The sequence below is a fragment of the Macaca thibetana genome, chromosome 2 (assembly GCF_024542745.1).
Source record: "Macaca thibetana thibetana isolate TM-01 chromosome 2, ASM2454274v1, whole genome shotgun sequence".
Lineage (NCBI taxonomy): Eukaryota > Metazoa > Chordata > Mammalia > Primates > Cercopithecidae > Macaca > Macaca thibetana.
Genome location: NC_065579.1, coordinates 38,643,747 through 38,658,379, shown reverse-complemented (window position 1 = coordinate 38,658,379; position 14,633 = coordinate 38,643,747). Strand labels below are relative to the sequence as shown.

The window sequence follows — 14,633 nt, the reverse complement described above, 5'->3', positions numbered from 1 at the left end:
TTCTACATCTTCTAAACAATATATTCAACATTTATCTTTTTAGAGTTGGTGTCCTGCTCATTATACCCAGGGTGGAGTATAATGGCATGATCCTAGCTCACTACAGCCTCAAACTCCTGCCCTCAAGTGATCCTCCTGCCTCAGTCTCTCGAGTAGCTAGGACTACAGGTGTGCATCACCATTCCCAGCTATTTAAAAAATTTATCTGTAGAGATGGAGTCTCGCTATGTTGCACAGGCTGGTTTCAAACTTCAGGCTTCAAGCGATCCCTCCTGCTTTGACCTACCAAAGTTCTGGCATTACAGATGTGAGCCACCACATCTGGACATATTCAACATTTAGATAACTTTTTGACCCAATGTTAAGATAGTTGAGTTAGTTATACCTGCAGGTACCATCAAGGACTATAACCCCTCCCTCCCTTGGTACTGAGCACAAACTACAGTGCGTTGTGTTACACAAAGTAGGGATAAAAAGTGAGGCATCTAGATTTTTTGCCTGAACAAGAGATGGAAAAAAAGAAATGTGTAAATTAATAACTCCAATAAAGGTATGTCTGAGAGTGCAAAGGAAAAGCATAGATGATTTCAACTGGCAGAATGAGGATGTGTTCTTATACACTAGTCATCCACAATTTGCTTTCCCTCTCTAATAGTAATGGTTTACCACTTACCCAGTAAGATGATAAAACAAGTATTTCACAGCATCTATTCCCATATTCCACATGAATGCTTACTAGCCCTACTTGTCATCAGCTTATATGTCACTTAATCTTTGTTTCTGTGGGTAACAGCACTTCTCTTGATACGCCATGAACATGGATTCAGTGCCAATCCCCTGAGACGGAGAGCTCCGAGATGGCAGAAACTAAGTCTAATTCATCTTAGTATTGCCAGGTTGAGTTGGCTTCACTAGGTATAATATGCACCATGACTTTTTCAAGCTTTGTGCATGTGTTTAACATCTTGGCAAAGGAAACTTAGAAATCATACCTGGTAGGATTCCTTTTGTCTTCTTCAGAGATCAAAAACCAAACAAAATCTGCATAGCTCATTCTTCCCTCTTTCTGTATTGTTTTTCCCCTGAAGAAAACACATGGTTATAAAATTTCCTGAGCAATTACTCAGAACCATTTATCAGGATGATAGGCTAAGAAATAAAGTAATATGCCAGTTAAATTTTTTAAAATTATAATGCTAAATGCCTCATAAAGGGCAACCCTTCCACAGCCTATCTTATTTTTAAAGGCCTAGAGGGTGAAACCAGAAGGCATTTGCAAATATGAAGAAAAGAAATCTGGCTTTTCATATGAATGCAAATAATCACTGGGATAAAATACTGTTACCTGTATTTAGATACAGGATTAATACTCATGTTAGGCATCAATGGAAGACACCTCAAAATAGTAAGAGCCGTCTATGACAAACACATAGCTGGCATTACACTGAATGGACAAAAGCTAGAAGCAATCCCCTTAAGAACAAGAACAAGACAAAGACGCCCACTCTCACCACTCTATTCAACATAGTACTGGAAGTCTTAGCCAGAGCAATCAGGCAAGAGAAAGAAATAAAACGCATCCAAACAGGAAAAGTCAAATTATCTCTCTTCGCTGACAACACGATTCTATACATAGAAAAGCCCGAAAACTATGCCAAACGGCTTTAAGAACTAATAATTTCATTAAAGTTACGGGATACAAAATCAATGTAGAAAAATCAGTAACATTTCTATACACCAATAGCATTCAAGCTGAAAGTCAAATCAAGAATGCAATCCCATTTACAATAGCCACACACACACACAAAATAAAATACCTAGAAATACAGCTAACCAAGGAGGTGAAAAATCTCTACAGGGAGGACTACAACACTCTGCTGAAATAAATCAGAGATAACACAAACCAATGGAAAAACATTCCATGGTTATGGATAGGAGAATCAATATCATTAAAATAGCCATACTCCCCAAAGCAATCTACAGATTCAATGTTATTCTTATTAAACTAACGTCCTTTCTCACAGACAAGTTTTAAGAAAAAAAAAAAATTCTAAAATTCATAGGGAACCAAAAACAAAGCCCAAATAGCTAAAGCAATCTTAAGCAACATCAGCCAGGCCAGAGGTATCATAGTACCTGACTTCAAACTACACTATAAGGCTACTGTAACCAAAACAGCATGGTACTGGTACAAAAACCGGCACATAGACCAGTGGAGCAGAATAGAGAGCCTAGAAATAAAGCTGCACACCTACAACCATCTGATATTTGACAAAGTCGATAAAAACAAAGAATGGGAAAAAGACTCCCTATTCAATAAACAGTGCTGGGATAACTGATTAGCTATATGCAGAAGAATGAAATCGGACCCTTACTTTTCACTATATAAAAAAATTAATTCACAATGGATTAAAGACTTAAATGTCAGACCTCAAACTATAACAATCCTAGAAAAAAACCTAGGAAATACCCTTCTTGACATCAGCCTAGGCAAATAATTTATGGCTAAGTCCTCAAAAGCAACTGCAACACAACAAAAAATTGATGACTGGGACTAAAGAGCTTTTGCACAGCAAAAGAAACTATAGACAGATTTAACAGACTACCTACAGAATAGGAGAAAATATTCTCAAACTATATATTCAACAGAGGTCTAATATGCAGACTCTATAGCGAATTTAAATCAACCAGCATAAAACAACCCCATTTAAAAATGGGCAAAGGACATGAACGGACACTTCTCAAAAGAAGACATATAGGCAGCCAACAAACATGAAACAATCTCAACATCATTCATTATTAGAGAAATGCAAATCAAAACCACAATGAGATACCATCTCACAACAGTCAGAATGTCAACTACTAAAAAGTCAAAATATAACACATGCTGGTGAGGCTGTGGAGAAAAGGGAATGATTATACACTGTTAGTGGGAATGTAAATGGGTTCAGTTGTGGTGGAGAGCAGTTGATTTCTACTACTGTTAGACCCAGCAATCCCATTACTGGGTATATACCCAAAGGAAAATAAGTCATTCTACCACAAAGATACATGTACTTGTATGTTTATCCAGCACTATTCACAACAGCAGAGACATGGAATCAACCTAGATGCCTACCAACAGTAGACTGGATGAAGAAAATGTGGTACATATATACCATTGAATACTATGCAGCCATAAAAATTATGAAATCATGTTCCTGCAGCAACATGGAGGCAGCTGAAGGCCATCATCCTAAGCTAATTAACACAGGAACAGAAAACCAAACACCATTATGTTCTCATTTGTAAGTGGAAGCTAACACTGAACACACATGGACATAAAGATGGGCACAATGGACACTGGGGACTGCTGAAGTGGGTAGGGAGTGAGCAGAGTGAGGGCTGAGGGACTGCCTGTTGGGTGTTGTGCTCACTGCCTGTGTGACAGGATCCTCCAAACACCAAACTTCATCATCACACTGAGTTCCCATGTGACAGACCTGCACGTGTACCCCTTGAATCAGAAAAGTTGAAATAATTTTTTTAAAAAAGAATTACTGTCTTGTATTAAGCCATAACTATGTTTTATAGGGTATTATTTGCTCCAACAGCACTGCCAAATTATTCACGAAGCTTTGCTAAAATGAGATCGTTATGGTATTACTTGTTCATTTTTAAATGCAGCATTAAACGTTTTCTTACCTTGTTACTGCCCCAGAGAATATCCTTTCAATAATCCTGTTTGATGAAGCTAAATGTAGATAAAAAAATTACAAAGCTAGTTAGAAATATGCTCCATAAAGGCAATACTTTTTACAAATTTATTTTTCATTAGCTACAAGCTAAACCATAACCATCGTCCATAATGAGAATGTGAGTACATTTTTATTTACACATAATTTTAAAATAATTTAAAAAAATAATAGGCAAATGAATGTGGCTGACATCTGGGAAGTATTAATATAGCTGAATGCTAAGTTAGGTCTGAACATCCTGACAACTAAGACAAAAATATATAGGATTTGTATTGATTTTATCCAATGAGACCAATTTTCCTATAAACAAGACAAATTTTATCCTTAAATTAAATTAAAGGGGGAACTGATTGTGTAAGCTCCTAAAACAACATAAAATAGACGTTAAAAACAATGGAGAATGCTTTCAAGTAGTTTTTTAAAAGCTCCTCAAACACACTACAAACATACTTTTCTTATATTCCCATTTTATAAAAGTCCAGGGTTTAACATGATATAACATAAGATTTTTAGAAATTCCATCAGGAAGTTTTATTCACAGAGACAATCATAGCTTAAGTTAGCATGTTGGTGAGTGAGAGAGAGAGAGAGAGAGAGAGAAAGAAAGAGAGAGAGAGAGAGAGAAAGAGAGAGAGAGAGACAGAGAGAGAGAGAGAGAGACAGAGAGAGAGAGACGACTAGAGACCTGTTCTTTCTTTTATTTATTTATTTAATTTATTTTTGAGATGGAATTTCGCTCTTGCTGCCCAGGCTGGAGTGCAATGGCGCGATCTCGGCTCACCGCAACCTTCATCTCCCAGATTCAAGTGATTCTCCTGCCTCAGCTTCCCAAATAGCTAGGATTACAGGCATGTGCCACCACGCCTGGCTAATTTTTTTGTATTTTTAGTAGAGACGGGGTTTCACCATGTTGGTCAGGCTGGTCTTGAACTCCTGACCTCGTGATCCACCTGCCTCGGCTTCCCAAAGTGCTGGGGTTACAAGCGTGAGCCACCGTGCCTGGCCAACTATTTCTTAAATACGCAAAGCTCTATGAAACCTGACACCATATATAACAAGCCTTTTTTTTTTTTTTCCTTTGAGACAGGGTCTTCCTGTTGCTCAGGCTGGAGTATAGCAGCAGCATCATGGCTCACTGTATCCTCAACTTCCCCAGGTTCAGGAGATCCTCCCGTCTCAGCCTCCTGAGTAGCTGGGACTACAGGCATATGCCACCACACCCGACTAATTTTTGTATTTATTTTGTCATTTAAAAGACATTTTTTAATTTTTAATTTTTGTATTTTTTGTAGAGTCAGGGTTTCACCACGTTGCCCAGGCTGGTCTTGAACTCTTGGGTTCAAGTGATCCACTCACCTTGGCCTCCCAAAGTGCTGGTATTGTAGGCATGAGCCACTGACCCCGGCCTGATGAGCCTTTTCTTAAGAGGCACACCATTAGTAACAGCCATACCAAAAAACAAAAACAAAATTCAATGCATTTATTTAAGATTTATACTCTGCTATATCTAATAAGCTAAAGTATTGTTTAAAAACCAACAGTGCCTGAGAAGGTATTAAAGGACAGAACAGGGACAATCTTATGAGAGAAGAATGAATCAATGTACCTTGGTGCTTAGTTAATACTAAACCAGGCTGGGCGTGGTGAATCATGCCTGTAATCTTAGCACTTTGGGAGGCCAAGGCAGATGGACTGCTTGACCTCAGGAGTTGGAGACCAGCCTGGGCAACAAGGCGAAACCCCATCTATATTAGTTTGTTCTCACACTGCTAATAAAGATATACCCAAGACTGGGTAATTTAAAAAGGAAAGAGGTTTAATGGACTCACAGTTCCACATGGCTGGGGAGGCCTCACAATCATGGTGGAAGGCAAAGGAGAAGCAAAGGCACATCTTACATGGCAGCAGGGGTGTGTGTGGGGGAACTCTCCTTTATAAAACCATGAGCTCTCATGAGACTTACTATCACAAGAGCAGCACAGGAAAGACCCACCCCCATGACCCAGTTAACTCCTACTGGGTCCCTCCCATGACACATGGGGATTATGGGAGCTACAATTCAATATGAGATTTGGGTGGGGACACAGCCAAACCATATTGTTCCAACCATGGCTCCTCCCATATCTCAGGTCCCCCACATTTCAAAACCAATCATGCCTTCGCAACAGTCCCTCCAGTCTTAACTCATTTCAGCATTAACTCAAAAGTCGACAGTCCAAAGTCTCATCTGAGACAACCCAAGTTCCTTCCACCTATGAGCCTGTAAAATCAAAAGCAAGTTAGTTACTTCCTAGATACAATGGGGATACAGGCATTGGGTAAATACACCTGTTCCAAATGAGAAATCAGCCAAAACAAAGGGGCCCCATGCAAGTCCAAAATCCAATACTGCAGTCATTAAACCTTAAAGTTCCAAAATGATCTCCTTTGACTCGGTCTCACATTCAGGGCACACTGATGCAAGAGGCAGGTTCCCATGGCCTTGGGCAGCTCCACCCCTGTGGCTTTGCAGGGTATAGCTCCTTGCTGCTTTCATGGGCTAGCACTGAGTATCTGTGGCTTTTCCAGGTGCATGGTGCAAACTACTGGTAGATCTACCATTCTGGGGCCTGGAGCATGGTGGCCCTCTTCTCACAGCTTCACTAAGCATTGTCCCAGCAGGGACTCTGTACGGGGGCTTCAACTCCACATTTCCCTGCCACACTGCCCTAGCAGAGGTTCTCCATTAGGGCTCTGCCTCTGCAGCAAATTTCTGCCTGGACATCCAGGTGTTTTTATACATCCTCTGAAATCTAGGTGGAGGTTCCCAAATCTCAATACTTGACTTCTGTGTACCCACAGAACCAACACCACATGGAAGCCACCAAGGCTTGGGGTTTGCATTCTCTGAAGGAATGGCCTGAGCTGTATTTTGGCCCCTTTAAGCCATGGCTGGAGCTGAAACAGCTGGGATGCAGGGCACCATGTTCAGAGGTTGCATAGAGCAGGGGGGCCCTGGGCCTGGCCCAGAAAACCATTTTTCCCTCCTAGGCCTCCAGGCCTGTGATGGGAGGGGCTGTCATGATGGTCTCTGACATGCCCTGGAGACATTTTACCCATTGTTTTGGTGAGTAGCATTTGACTCCCCATCACTTACGCAAATTTCTGTAGTGGGCTTGAATTCTCCCCAGAAAATGCGTTTTTATTTTCCACTGGATTATCAGGCTGCAAATTTTCTAAACTTTTATGCACTGTCACCTCTTGAATGCTCTGCTGCTTAGGAATTTTTTCCACCACATACCCCAAATTATCTCTTTTAAGTTAAAAGTTCCACAGATCTCTAGGGCAGGGGCAAAATGCCAAGTCTCTCTGCATAGCAAGAGTGACCTTTACTCCAGTTCCCAACAAGTTCCTCATCTCCACCTTAGACCACTTCAGCCTGGATTTTATTGTCCATATCACTATCAGTATTTTGGTAAAAGCCATTCAAGTCTCTAGGAAGTTCCAAACTTTCCCACATGTTCCTGTCTTTATCTGAGCCCTCCAAACTGTTCCAACCTCTGCCTATTACCTGGTTCCAAAGTCCCTTCTACATTTTTGGGTATCTTTATAGCAGTGCCCCACACTACTGGGTACTAGTCTGCTCTCATGATGCTAGTAAAGACATACATGAGACTGGGTAATTTATAATGGAAAGAGATTTAATGGACTCACAGTTCCACATGGCTGAGAAGGCCTTACAATCATGGCAGAAGGCAAAGGAGAAGCAACAGCACATCTTACATGGTGGCAGACAAGACAGCATGTGCAGGGGAACTCCCCTTTATAAAACGATCAGATCTCATGAGACTTATTCACTATCATGAGAACTACATGGGAAAGACCCGCCCCCATGATTCAATTACCTGCCACCAGGTCCCTGCCACAACAGGTGGGGATTATGGGAGCTACAGTTCAAGATGAGATTTGGATGGGAACATAGCCAAACCATATCACTGTCTTTACAAAAAAAATTAGCCAGGTGTGGTGGCATATGCCTGTAGTCCCAGCTACTTAGGGGCTGAGATGGTAGGATGCCTTGAGCCCAGGAGGTCGAGGCTACAGTGAGCCATGTTCATGCTACCGCACTCCAGCCTAGGTGACAAAGTGAGATACTGTCTCGAAAAAAAAACAAGGATATTAAATTAGTAGGCAATAGGTTCTGGATTTACCGCTGGCAAAAATGAAGCAAAAAGGGTATTATCATGTGATATGTAACTTTCTGTTTTCTGACAAAAGAAAGCACACAAAATTCATCTGCAGAGACATATCTTTCTGGAACTAAATTTCCAAAAGTAAATTTTTGTGAATCCTTGAAAAGAAAACTTGGCAAGTTAGAAACACTATTTTCATCCTTGGGTGTTTATAGAAATATTGTTAAGTGGGAAGGTTTACAAAGGTGTATACATATTCTCTTTCAAACAGATTTACACAGATGTGGATCTTATTCAATTCATCATCAGAAAATACACACCGGTATAAAGACTCATCGCTTTATCAAAACTAAGACTGTGATTGGTTACTTACTTCCAAACTCCTTCTCCTACATAAGGCTTTTATTAATTTAATAAAAAATTATATTATCTTCACTCATCCCCTCTTAAAAATTCTTGGCCTGTAAAGAGGACTTGATTAGGTTTAGAATTTAGCAAATGGGAATTTCTCATAATGAGTAGTGATGATTTATATAACTCTTCAAAATGGTTAAGTCTTAGCATCTACAGAATCACTTACCCTGGTCATTGTATCGAGACAGATCGGCCTGGCTGATGTAGAGGTCGTGATCAGTATCTAGTTCCCAGAATTTACAATAAATAACATAGAAATGTTCATAGGAGAAGTAATCTGTAATTTGGTTTATATCTTCCTCTTCTTCCAAAAGTGCTAGGGTCTGAAATGATATGAGAAGAAGAATTTAAACATTATGAAAAAGCAGCTTTGGCCACTGTGCAGTTTAGTGAATTTCTGTTTTAAACTGAATTTAAAATTTTGTTTCTGGTACCAAATAAGAAACCCTTTAATAGGCAACCTCATCTTACCTTTAATCAACCAATCAATCTATAAGCATTTACTGAGCTCTATAATATGCTCAGTGAAGGGTTGGATACTGTGGAGGATGTAAAAGCAGGGAAAGGGAAGTACCATTACTTGGGGAGTATAATTGGTCAGAGACTGGCACAAAGAGAACAATTAGATCATAGTCTTCATTACTTTGCCAGAAACAAATACTGTTTTTAATTTTAAAAGTTATGTGAGCAATATTAAGAGGGGTAGGCATCTACATATAGCGTTTGGTTTTGTAATAAAAATTAAGTTTATATCACAAAGGTGACTCATACAATAGTGATGATACATGGTGGCCTGGCATAGGCATGGCAGATAGAGATGCAGGGCCCTGAGCTGGCAGTAAACCTGGGTCTTCCCTGACTCACTGTACTCCCCTATGGCAAACTCCAGAATCAATGATACTGAACCCACAATTCTACTGTCAGCCAAATTATTATATAAGTGGGCAGATAAATAAAGACATTTTCAGAAGTGAAAGATTCAGAAAGAAAAATAAAAGAAAGCACAAAAAATGTAAGAAATATATAAAAAAAAGAAATGCCAGAAATAAAATCAGATATATGAATAGTCACTATAAAGATAAGTGAATTATATCTCCCCATCAAAAATTTTTTGATTGAGTATCAAAACCATGCCCCCAAAATAGATCTACCTATATGCATCTATAAGGGATACATCTAAAAAAAATATGGAAGGTTAAAAAAAAGATGGACAAATATACACAGTTAAATGTTAAAATAAACATGTATCAATATTAATATGGACTGCAAAGTGAAAAACATAAGGGGGCAGGGTGCGGTCGCTCACGCCTGTAACCCAGCACTTTGGGAGGCCAAGGCAGGTGGATCATGAGGTCAGGAGTTCAAGACCAGCCCAAGATGGTGAAACCCCATCTCTACTATAAATACAAATATTAGCTGGGTGTGGTAGCAGGCGCCTGTAATCCCAGCTACTTGGGAGGCTGAGGCAGAGAATTGCTTGAAACCGGGAGGTGGAGGTTGCAGTGAGCTGAGATTGTACCACGGCACTCCAACCTGGGCGATAGAGCAAGATTCTGTCTCAAAAGAAACAAAAAAAAAAAAAAAAAGAAAACCTTGAGGGACAAAGAGGACTATTTCATAAGGCAAATGTTAGTATTTCAACAAAAAATTATTTTTTAAAATATAAACACTGGAAAAGCAAAGTGCTCTGGCAAACTAAAAACAACATAAATTATTATTAAGTTTTGGTAAATCTGCTCAATAGAAAATTATGCAGCCAGTAAAAATTATAAAGTTTACACTGAAAACCATGATATAGTAAGTACAAAATATAGGATACAAGATTGTACCCACTAAGAACTATGTAAAATCCTAAAAATGCATATGTACATATGAATAAGACTAAATGAATACAGACAAAAATGATACTAGTTGTATAAGGGTCATAAAATATGGTTTTTCTTGTTTTCCAAACTTGCTTATAATATTTCGTTTTATAAAATGCCCTTTGATATGTAAGAAGCAGAACACTTTCAATAAAGCACATTTTAGAAGCAAAGAGCTATCATTTTTACCAACTGGATTGGCATAAAATGAAGATGACAGCAACTTTTGTTGGTGAGAATGTAAGTGAAAGTAGTGCAAGCTTTTTGGAGGGTAACTTGGCAGAATCCACCAAACTAAAAATGCGCATAGTATTTGATCCAGAATTTTCCCTCCAGTGGTCTTTCTACAGACATTCTTACTCATACCACATACAAGAGGAGGGTACAAGGATGTTCACTGCATCATTGTAATAGAGGAAGTCTGAAAATGATTTGGACATCAATAGAGGAATATGTAATTAATTACAGTTTAGCCATGCAGTTGATTGTGCAGTAGTTGAAAGAATGAGATTGACTTATATGAATGCAAATGAACAAAACCCTGAGACACTGTTAAGTGAAAAAACAAAGTTAACAGAATAGTATGAACCCATATATTTTTTGAAAACCCTCAAAATAGCAGCCATAAAAAACAAAACTATATACTACATGTATATATTTATGAGAGAATAAAACCACATATGATATGGGTCCCCCACTGGGGAAAGGGAGTAAAATGGTAGAGTGAGGAATAGCGACTTCTGTTTATTACTCTAGATGTGCTCATATTATTTGAATGCTTTATGAGTATTGTTTAAGTACGAAGAGGAAGACTAAGGAGAGGGGCAGGGAAGGAAAGGCAGGAGAAAATAAATCATGCTCTAAGAAGCAGAACACGAGTTCTTTTTCCAGTTCAGCAACTTACTTGTATGTGATCTTATACAAATCATTTAAGTATATTTGGGCCTCAAATTTTATCACTGGTTAAAAAAAAAAAAAAAAAAAAGGAATAATTTTAAAAGCCAAAAAAGAAAAAATATGGATTAGGCCAGGCATGGTGGCTCACGCCCGTAATCCCAGGACTTTGGGAGGCCGAGGCAGATGGATCACGAGGTCGGGAGTTCGAGACCAGCCTGGCCAACACAGTGAAATCCCATTTCTACTAAAAACACAAAAATGAGCTGGGCATGGTGGCGCATGCCTGTAGTCCCAGCTACTCAGGAGACTGAGGCAGAAGAATCGCTTGAATCCGGGAGGTGGACATTGTGGTGAACCAAGATCACACCACTGCACTTCAGCCTGGGCAACAGAGCAAGACCCCCGTCTCCAAAAAAAAAAAAAAATAAATCTATGGACTATAAAAATGATTCAGAAACTACAACCTATAATGTGCTTCAGGAAAGTGGGGGATTATTATAATTACTCTTGAGGTATTATGGAATTACTGCCATTTTAACCCATCCCATATTACCTACTGAGAGCCCAGGCAGGCATCAGGTGTTCAATAAATATCAACACTGACTGTGATGATGATTGTTCATTTTAGAATAAAAAAATGTTTGTATATCCATCATGGACTGCTAGTTTTGCCAAGTCTTCATTACTCTGTCTCAGATGAAGATAGGAAAAAATAAAGAGTAAATAAGGTTGTATTATTAGCCTAAATTCCATTTAGTATGATTCTTAAAAATAAAACCTTTAATTTTCTTCCAAGTGTGAACAATTTCACTTTCTTTATGTTTACAGAAGCTTAAACAATCAGGCATGAAGATTACTTCGGTAAAAGGCTCCCACTAGTGGTCAATACTTTCTCTCTCACTTGGTAAAATGAATAAAATAATTGAATGAAATGTATTCTTTCTTAAAAGGAATTTTTTAGTACTTTTCTCTAGCAGGTGCTGGATACAGAGTCATTGCTGAAAGGATCAAGTTTAAAATCTTCCAAGGGCTTTCCAAGACCCTTCCCAACCTAGCCTCAGCCCACCCCTCCAGGCTTATCTATTGTGAAGCTTTCTCTGTACGTTTTATCTATGTCTATGGAAATTATCATTTCAGGTTTAGTGTGTGTACACTTCACTTTTTTGCTCCAGAGTGAATGCCTTCAGGCAGAGATCCCTTATTATTCTCTTCATTTTTACCCCCTCACCCAAAACATTCCAGCGTCCCACGACAGGTATTTGATAAATGCTTAATGAATGAAAGTAGTGACAGTGCTTTGAATACAGTAAGCATTCAAATATTTGTTAGAGTAAGAAAATTATTTAAATTGCTCATTACACATGAATTCTAATGAAAGGCATACTTGCAAAAAGTTGCTTTTTCTTATCTCTGTCGAAGTAATTTTTCCACTCCAAGATCTGTTGACTGTGTAGAATATTCTCTGAATAACCTGGTTCCAAAAGGAAAATAAAAGCAAATAAAAACATTGAAGATCTCCACTACTTTCTCAAAGGCCATCTATGAACACACTTGGGATCAATTTAACTTTTAGCTTTTTGACTACGTTAAGTGTAATTCCTAGTAAAAATCAGCACTGTATTTTTAAATATACATCTATATATTTTGAATTTGCCTCTGTACTTCCAAGAAGAATTAAAAAAATTATCTGCTCACAAGTCTTCACTTCCCAGCTGCCTTCACATCACTTCTTTTGTTTACCTCCAATTTATACAGTGATGCCTGATTCAAGTAATGCTTATTGGGCTCAATGTTTTGGGAAGGCATATGAGGTGAGAAGTATCTGCTGGGTTGGCCTAATGATTGATTAACTGGTCAGAAGGATGGCTATCAAGGTGGTATGATTCAAGAGGGTCTTATTCTGGTTATCATAGTCTTATTCACTTGAGTCTTGAAGACTCTTGGTCTTCTAGACTCTATGGAATTCAAATACATCTGGGATAATTTATGTCCTAACTTTAATTTGGGCATGAACATCTTTGTTATTAGATGGTGTTTTAATGGGTTTAGCAGAATTGTATCTCTGGAGAAAACTTTGGATGGAATGGGAGAAGAGGAGATAAGAAACAAATACGTCTAAATTGAGGATGTGTGTGCTGTGGTGTAGGAGAGGATCAGAGAAGGAAGATGGAAGCTGCAATCCTGGACGTACGAGGTCACAGTGCATTCTTAACAATTTTACCTGCAGTAATTCCTACCCACTTCATTTCCCTTTCACCGATTATTTTTCTTCTCCCAAAGAAAGCAGTGGCAAAAAGAGCAATTTAAGCAGCTTTATTTTTTTTGGGGGGGGGAGTGCATTCTGCTTTTATTTTGATAGTCTAATAATACAGAAATCCTGTTATCTTTGGTGGTTTTTGTCATGGAAAAGATTAGATCTCTTTTTCAAGCTATTTTGGTGCAAGAAGAACAAATAAGGCAAGATATTTGGACATCTTTCTCAATAGCAGGCCTAATGAGGCACTAAACCACCTTTCTTTCTGGATTATTCAGCAGAGGGAGTGATTCTTCAACTGAACATGGAAAAACTAGCATCAGGATGAAGGTCTAGATTTCAGCTGTTCAGCACTCACCACCCCACCCCTGCTATCAGTGCTAACCCCTCTGACCCTACAGTGTCACACTCCATGGGAGGCCCCAGAACAGGGACTGACTAGAGCCCTGCCTTCTGTGCTTCCACTGCCACCTGAGCCTCCTTTAGCTGTCCCCATGGTTACATTCTAAACACTGGTGCACCTGATCATCACCACCTCTAAACACTAAGAGACCAGGTCTTTCTCGACTTGTATTCCAGTAACATATATATCAGGTGGTCTATAACTGCTTGATAAAATCATGAGGTTTGAAAGCTGCACAACTAAGATTTTTGTATTATCTTTGTGTTAGAGAAATATGGGTTGGCTTCATAAGTATTTGAAGAACTCTAGTCAGAGTTTTGCATAGCAGATGGATGTCAACCCAAGAAAGGTCTCTAATTAGTATTTCACATATATCAGTATTTTTGTCTATTATTTATAGATAGACTCACATAGAATGCACAAAAACCACAAAACAGATAAGTGTTACTATATTCAAAATAATTGTGAAAGATGCTACTAATGTAGTAATGTTTAATCTCGGGAAAAAAATAAGACTAGAGTGTAGATGTGATCAAGATCTGAGTGGCTATTGGGTAGAAGCAGCTGACTTGTTCTGTGTTGCACCAAAGGGAAGAATTACAACTGCGAGACAGAAATGCATTTATACTGAAATGCTTCAATATAAGAAAGACTTTCCTAAAATTAGCCCTGTAAAGCAACGAGTTTGTATGAAGTGGCTGGGTTTCTTTTCACTACAAGTATTTAGGAAGTTGACAGGATTCCTGAATCAGGTGGGAGCTAAGACTAGCCAGTGTCTAATTTCTCTACTGGCCCCAACCACTCAGACTCTGAGGTCACTGAGGACAGAGAACGTGTCTTACTCAATATTGTATTCTTAGCAACAGCTTGGTGGAAGTTCATGTAAAAATG

The 14,633-nt window shown here is 38.8% G+C and overlaps 2 protein-coding genes across 4 annotated transcripts in view; both read right to left on the bottom strand.

Moving 5' to 3' along the window:
• The window catches only part of PCCB (propionyl-CoA carboxylase subunit beta), a 1,054,487-nt gene that overhangs the window by 254,003 nt on the left and 785,851 nt on the right, over positions 1 to 14,633 (bottom strand). The gene's annotated exons all lie outside the window — the stretch shown is intronic.
• Positions 1 to 14,633, bottom strand: part of PPP2R3A (protein phosphatase 2 regulatory subunit B''alpha) — a 192,562-nt gene that overhangs the window by 61,805 nt on the left and 116,124 nt on the right. For all 3 annotated transcript variants that reach the window (XM_050779591.1, XM_050779592.1, XM_050779593.1), the window contains 4 exons: positions 12,470 to 12,556; positions 8,490 to 8,646; positions 3,685 to 3,733; positions 993 to 1,082 (listed from right to left, as the gene is read on the bottom strand). In XM_050779591.1, coding sequence (XP_050635548.1) covers positions 993 to 1,082; positions 3,685 to 3,733; positions 8,490 to 8,646; positions 12,470 to 12,556 — 383 coding nt within the window. The remainder of the gene's footprint in view (positions 1 to 992; positions 1,083 to 3,684; positions 3,734 to 8,489; positions 8,647 to 12,469; positions 12,557 to 14,633) is intronic.